The 7500-nt window shown below is 41.5% G+C and overlaps 1 protein-coding gene across 1 annotated transcript in view; it reads right to left on the bottom strand.

Moving 5' to 3' along the window:
* The window catches only part of tenm1 (teneurin transmembrane protein 1), a 125564-nt gene that overhangs the window by 33097 nt on the left and 84967 nt on the right, over positions 1 to 7500 (bottom strand). Inside the window, exon 7 of the mRNA XM_060862401.1 lies at positions 165 to 373. Within this exon, the coding sequence (XP_060718384.1) occupies positions 165 to 373 (209 nt within the window). The remainder of the gene's footprint in view (positions 1 to 164; positions 374 to 7500) is intronic.

The raw sequence follows: 7500 nt of genomic DNA, 5'->3' as shown, positions 1-7500 counted from the left end.
TGGCTCCTAAACCGTGTGTGTGTGCATGTGTGTGTGTGTGTGTGTGTGCATGTGTGTGTCTTTATCTAAATGTTAGTCCTTTACTCTCTGTTTGTATGTGTGTATGTATGTATTACCTCAATTTGTGTGTGTGTGTGTGTGTGTGTGTGTGTGTGTGTACATACCTGCGTGTGTGTAGGTGGTGTGTTTCTCCGGCCATAGATGCCCAGCAGTGCAGTGTGTGTGTGTGTGACGTTAAATCGGATGAACTCTGGATGCTGAAGAGCCATGCTGAATCTCCAGAAGCTGCCTGGTGGAATGACTTGGAGGAGCCGACCTTTGACCTCAACCTCGCCCACATCGTAGCCACGCCCACGGGGCCACACGTCCTTATCTACAAAATTAGAATAAATATATATAGAATATACAATAGTGTATGAGTGAAACGACTGAGCAGGTCATTCAGAGTGATCTAGAATAACCTCAACGGTGGTCTTTACGACCATCTAGACTGACCTGGATCACCATCTAGACTGACCTGGATCACCATCTAGACTGACCTGGATCACCATCTAGACTGACCTGGATCACCATCTAGACTGACCTGGATCACCATCTAGAAAAGCTGGAATGATCTAGAGCACTCGACAGTGATTTAGTGTCTGATGATCTAGATCTGATTTAGATGTAGTTCTGGATTGACCTGGAGTGATCTAAACTAATCTTGATAGACCCACAGCAGTCAGAATGAGCTAAGAGGACTTCTTGAATGCTCCAGAAGAGTCTAGAAGGTGCTGATACGTCTCCCAGTGAGACACAGTGACTATACATGTGCTGTAACTGTGTCGTTCTGATAACCATCACAACCTCCCCAGTGACCTCTGAGTCACATTGTGATTAGTCAGCATGGGGATCAGTCAGCATGGGGATCAGTCAGCATGGGGATCAGTTAACATGGGGATCAGTCAACATGGGGATCAGTTAACATGGGGATCAGTCAAAATGGGGATCAGTCAGCATGGAGATCAGTTAACATGGGGATCAGTCAACATGGGGATCAGTCAACATGGGGATCAGTTAACATGGGGATCAGTCAGCATGGGGATCAGTTAACATGGGGATCAGTCAACATGGGGATCAGTCAACATGGGGATCAGTCAACATGGGGATCAGTCAGCATGGGGATCAGTTAACATGGGGATCAGTCAACATGGGGATCAGTCAGCATGGGGATCAGTTAACATGGGGATCAGTCAACATGGGGATCAGTCAACATGGGGATCAGTCAACATGGGGATCAGTCAGCATGGGGATCAGTTAACATGGGGATCAGTTAACATGGGGATCAGTCAGCATGGGGATCTTTAAGATATCGTTAAAGGAGTCAGACTGAGACTGGCCGCTGTGTTACAACGTGGATGTTGCTGAGCTGTCAGATGGATTATTAACAGATTATGAGCAAGCAAGTAAACCTGGTCGCTGTGCATCGCCACACACACACACACACACACACACACACACACACCCCATTAAACATTAAACCCCACAGCTTTGTGCTTATTACTGTATACTGTACACTGACAATATCTAAGACACAAACAGCAGGTGACACGGTATATTACAGCCCTGTGGAAAGGTGTGTTAGCTGTGTAGACGAAACCAAGCTCTAATTACAGCAATAAATAAAATAATGTCTTAAAATACGCATCACAAAATAGGTCACAGGCAGCAATACAAAGATACTAACTATGTGATATTACAAGGCCAGTAAAATTTCGCCTCCGAAGCCAAATAGGTCACGGGCGTCGCTGTCAGCTCTTCTGTTGTCTAGTGTTTTTCCAGCTTTCGCACACCTCATCAGTCAGCGCTGATGAGTTCGAACAGCAAAAACATGTAATTATGTAAATTTAGCCAGGCTGCTTTAGAGCTTCCTCTGATTTAGATTCAGTAACGTAGCTGTGTTTCGGGGTGAAAGCTATTGATTTTATATATATATATATATATGTGTGTGTGTGTGTGTGTGTGTGTGTGTGTGTGTTAAGAACAACCCGTCTGCTCCACCATAGAAAGTTATTCTTTCAGAGTTGCCAGAGGATGTAATTTCACAAGCGAGTCATTTGCATTTGGGCGCTCGTTTAAAGCCAGTGTGGCCTTTTTTCTTTCTGCAAACACAGTCAGGATTTTACCCCCACAGGCTATGTTAAAAACTTAATTTATTATATTAGTCTGGGCCGAGCTGTGAGACGCGGCGCTGTAGATGGCTCAGAGATATGCGAGATGTGTTTTCTTATTTACTGCCTTGTTTCTCTAACGGAGGAGCGAGAACAAGTCGTCCTCCGAAAGGCCACTCCGGTCACTTGTGCTAGTCAGGTTGAAGGCTAACTTTGTTATTTTATTTATTTATTATTTATTTTTATTTATTTTTCTTGCTGAAATGAACTGTGCCATTTTGAAATGCCACCATTTGCAATGCTGCCCTGAGCTCGAGCTTCAACAAAAACTGTCAGATTTGAAGTTTCATGGAGTTTGATTTACGCCGCAGTAAAGAAAACACACCTTAATCGTGCCGTAGCGCTCGGCTCCAGAGCTAAAAGTCCTTAATGTCACCCGCTGGATCCTCAGACAGGTATAAGACTCCATTCAGTAATCATTGAAGATGAATGACATACACCAGTGACCTTTTACCCACATTTTGCTGGTCCAATGTTGTAGAACTATATATATATATATACAGAAATGTATCAAAACAGGGTCACGGTGTCTTAGTGGTTAGCACGTTCGCCTCACACCTCCAGGGTTGGGGGTTCGATTCCCGCCTCCGCCTTGTGTGTGTTGAGTTTGCATGTTCTCCCCGTGCCTCGGGGGTTTCCTCCGGGTACTCCGGTTTCCTCCCCCGGTCCAAAGACATGCATGGTAGGTTGATTGGCATCTCTGGAAAATTGTCCGTAGTGTGTGTGTGTGTGCCCTGTGATGGGTTGGCACTCCGTCCAGGGTGTATCCTGCCTTGATGCCTGATGACGCCTGAGATAGGCACAGGCTCCCCGTGACCCGAGGTAGTTCGGATAAGCGGTAGAAGATGAATGAATGAATGTATCAAAACATTTTTAGAATGTTCTGGAACAACGTCTCTAAAACAGGTTAACGTAACATGGCACAGTACAACACACAACAACCTACACAGAATGATCTAGAATCCTCGTACAGTCACCTAGATTGACCTAAAACGGCCTACGGTGCTCTGGAACGATCCAGAATTCTAAAGAATAACCTATCATGGCATCTAGAGTTATCTAGACTAACGAGGATTTGTTTAGAAAGTTCAGGAGTGAGCTAGAATTATTTACAGTGATGACTTTAAATGCTCCAGAAGAACCTTGAATAATACAGAAAAACGGAACATGCACTATAATGACCAAGATCGATGGAGAACATGATCTGGAATGACCTGCAGTGACACAAAGTCACCCAGCTTCACGCAGAACTGTCTGGATTGCTCTGTGGTTGTCTAGAACCTAGAATGGTCTCGAACGACCTAGAAATATTCGAGATCTAGAATGATCAGCATGATCTAGAATGGCCTGCTATGATCCGGATTGATCTAGAACATCAAGCAGAATTCTTCAGAATGATGAAAAGCGTGTCAGTAAAATGACCTAAAATTATCTCCATCATTTCAGATCAATCCAGACAGACCTGGATCAATGGTACAGTGATCTAGAACAATATATATAGCATATATAAATTAAATACAAACAGTCCAGTCCACACGCCTCCTTGAGACCACCTTTGAACCGGAGCGATGTTTCTGAGGAGACGGAGCCGCTGCTGACATTCTGTCAGCTTTTATTCCAGCATTGTTTTCTAGCTCTACAGTTCTTAATTAAATCTGAATGAGGATACAGATAGGGTTATCTGGAGCACTAGGCTTCACTGCGTCTCTAGCTAATGAGCTCACAGTCGCTAACTTTTCTAATATTAACTCGTTCTCCGATGGAGCAGGAGATGAAACGCTCATTTTACCAAACAAATATTTCATCTTTCCTTCTTTCACTTTTAACCCTTTTACTGCTGCTGAAGTGAAATGGATGAGAAATAAAAGCAGGACGCATCACTTCCTGGTTCCTCGCTGACTCGCTCGCTCGCGGTAAGACAAATAGCGTGACTCAGCAGTAAGACTCATCTCTCACACAGTGCACTTAACTTCTGAAAGGATCAGTGACCTGTTCTTACGTTCCTCATCACTGTCATCACTCTCACAATGTAGTTGTCCTCAAAACACCAGCTGAAATAAAACCTGACCTTCTTTCTTTAAACTTGTTAGCTCATGTCCTTGCTCATGATTCATCTGCATGAATCACTTCAAAAGACAAAACACGTCTTTCACTAAAATGCTGAGACTTTCCTCCTGCCTCGAAAATGCTGTTTGGTCATGTCACGGGATTTAAAAACAAAACCCAGAACATCAGCAGTAATGTCACCTCATGGTGCAGCTCCTCCCTCACAACCGCATCACGTCTAACACAATTCACTGAAATAATTCTGCAGGATAAAAATCCAGAAATAAAAAAAATATCAGTGAAGCCAGCAGCACGATCGCGGTGTTAATATTCACAGAAAACGTTAATCTCGTTCTTATAAAACGTGAATCAGCTAAAACTTTTATTCTAATAAATCACTGATACACAATTCATTAAAGATAATGAAACATGCAGGATATATCAGATGCATTTATTTACTGCATCGCCACGGCAACATAATACACCTTTCTACCGGAGCTCACAGCGCTAAAAAAAAAAAAAGAGTTTTCGGCGTATAATAGAGTCCTTTCTTCTTTCTGACTCTGAGAGGTCGAGGGAAAAAAAAAAGAAAACGCAGCCGAAGGACAAAAACACTTGAAAAAAAAATCAAAATAAAAAGCATCAGCCGACATACAAAGCTCTGAGAAATTCAATTTACGCAGTACAATGAAGAAGAAAAACACAGAGCCAGACAACATCAGCACTGAAATACACATTTATAAAAAAAACATTATTATTATTTATTATTTATTATTATTATTATAGACTAGAAATCCAGCAGAACTAAAGATTGATTAATATTAAAGGAGGAAGTTAGATGCAGATTAGCTGTGAAAAAAAGGGTCAAGTAAACATTTCTGAATGAAGTAATTAGCTTCAACAGTGAGGAGAAAAGTGAGTCACGGAAAACAAATCGTTTGTACAGGCGTGAAAACGTGACGGGGAAATAAACACACCAGCGTATTATTATTATTACACACAACAACACAAAATGACCTCGCTGTTCTAAAACGTAAACAATCCCCGGAGCGTGTGTGAACGTTCCGCTAGAGTTCGGGAGCAACGTTAGGAAGTCTGCGTAAACTCAGGTAGAAACAGACCAGTGATCTGAGGACCTCACAGGTCCATCTCCGTTCCACTGGTGTTCTGGTAAAAAAGGGTTGAAATCTCTGAGAGTGTGTAAGTCTGATGTTAATGATGATTTCGATTACAAACTGTTTTGCACACTTTAGTCAGTTAGGTTGAATTTATCCCCGTGTTTGTTTCATTGGCTCTTGAAGCAACACGACAAACACGTTTACAGCTTGGAAAGAACTCTGAATGAAATCATCTCCAAGTTGAGCTGTAATTAGACTTCACACTTCACACCACACCGGCGTTCGGTCTCTATCCGTCTTTCTGCTCGGTGTAGCTAGAAGCTGCGGGGTTCGGAGCCGAACGCTGGCTGGTGAGGAAGCACATAAACGATGCCTCGTTGCAGTTAGCGCTCGCTCAAAATGTAATGTAAATAAAACCGAGGCCGTTGACGTCAATGCTGAAACCCTGCATCAAATTGAGCTTGACCACACATTACACGGCGGACAGAAGGCATTGGATATCTCGGTATTTTTATACCTCAGTCGATACACAGGACAGACTGCGCCATGCCAGCTACGGAAAGCTAATCCATAATATCACAAATGATTGGCTAGCGTTACGTCGGCTGCTGCCCAAAGAACCCAGCGAGAGCGATGGACCTTGCAGTGCCACCTGACCAAAAGTTTATTAACATACAAAACCCAAGCGCTTGCTCTCATGGTGGTGAGCTCAGGAGTCACGTCACTTGGAGATGATTATTTTACTTCAGCTGCACAACACCGTGTGGTTTATTCCTCAGTTCCCAGATGAACGCTTGCCCTGAGACACTTCCCCTTGCTGACCACAGACTTTTATTTATAAAGTAAGACTACTTTTACCTGAGTAAGGTGTTTTCAGATCCCGTCGAGGAGAGGAATTGTTCCAGATGAACTCTAACCAGCGGGTTCCTTCCCTTCTTTATGAATAACACTTATGATGGCGTCTCTCCAAGAGGGAGCTCAAAAAGCTGGATGTAAAAGATATAGTCGTAATAATGGAGGCGATATTACCTCGGTAAATCTTCCCTGTGTCACGGCCCGGGCTTTTATCATCTTTTACATCTGTAATGGCCACTTCAATTTCCTAATCACACACAAGGTTTCAAATTGGTCTGAGTTAAAAACGAATTTAGAGCCAGATGCATGGACATGATGAGGAACTGCGCAAGAGAACAAAATGTGCATCTGAGATCGATGTTGAGGTTTGTTAAAGCTGGAACTAATCACACAGCCCTAAACCTCCGAGAGTCAGAAGGCAAAAAGATCAAGATAAAGGGGAAGTGTGACTTCAGTCACAAAGAATAGTCAAGCATGTAGATTATAGCCAGTGATGGATAGGAAAATATAATAATAATAATAATAGTTCTGACTCACTGAATAGCTCAGTAAATGACTCAGTAAATGACTCAGTAACTTAGTAAATGACTCAGTAAATAACTTAGTAAATGACTCAGTAAGTAACTTAGTAAATGACTCAGTAAGTAACTCAGTAAATGACTCATTAAGTAACTTAGTATTAAATGACTCAGTAATTAACTCAGTAAATGACTCAATAAGTAACTCAGTAAATGACTCAGTAAGTAACTTAGTAAATGACTCAGTAAGTAACTTAGTAAATGACTCAGTAAGTAACTCAGTAAATGACTCAATAAGTAACTCAGTAAATGACTCAGTAAGTAACTTAGTAAATGACTCAGTAAGTAACTTAGTAAATGACTCAGTAAGTAACTTAGTAAATGACTCAGTAAGTAACTTAGTAAATGACTCAGTAAGTAACTTAGTAAATGACTCAGTAAGTAACTCAGTAAATGACTCATTAAGTAACTTAGTATTAAATGACTCAGTAATTAACTCAGTAAATGACTCAATAAGTAACTCAGTAAATGACTCAGTAAGTAACTTAGTAAATGACTCAGTAAGTAACTTAGTAAATGACTCAGTAAGTAACTCAGTAAATGACTCAGTAAGTAACTTAGTAAATGACTCAGTAAGTAACTTAGTAAATGACTCAGTAAGTAACTTAGTAAATGACTCAGTAAGTAACTCAGTAAATGACTCACTGAATACCTCCTGAATGAACAAATAAATAAATAAATAAATAAATAAAT

This window comes from Tachysurus vachellii, chromosome 26, assembly GCF_030014155.1.
Source record: "Tachysurus vachellii isolate PV-2020 chromosome 26, HZAU_Pvac_v1, whole genome shotgun sequence".
Lineage (NCBI taxonomy): Eukaryota > Metazoa > Chordata > Actinopteri > Siluriformes > Bagridae > Tachysurus > Tachysurus vachellii.
The sequence above is the reverse complement of the archived record's forward strand: the minus strand, read 5'-3'. Positions and strand labels throughout refer to the sequence as shown.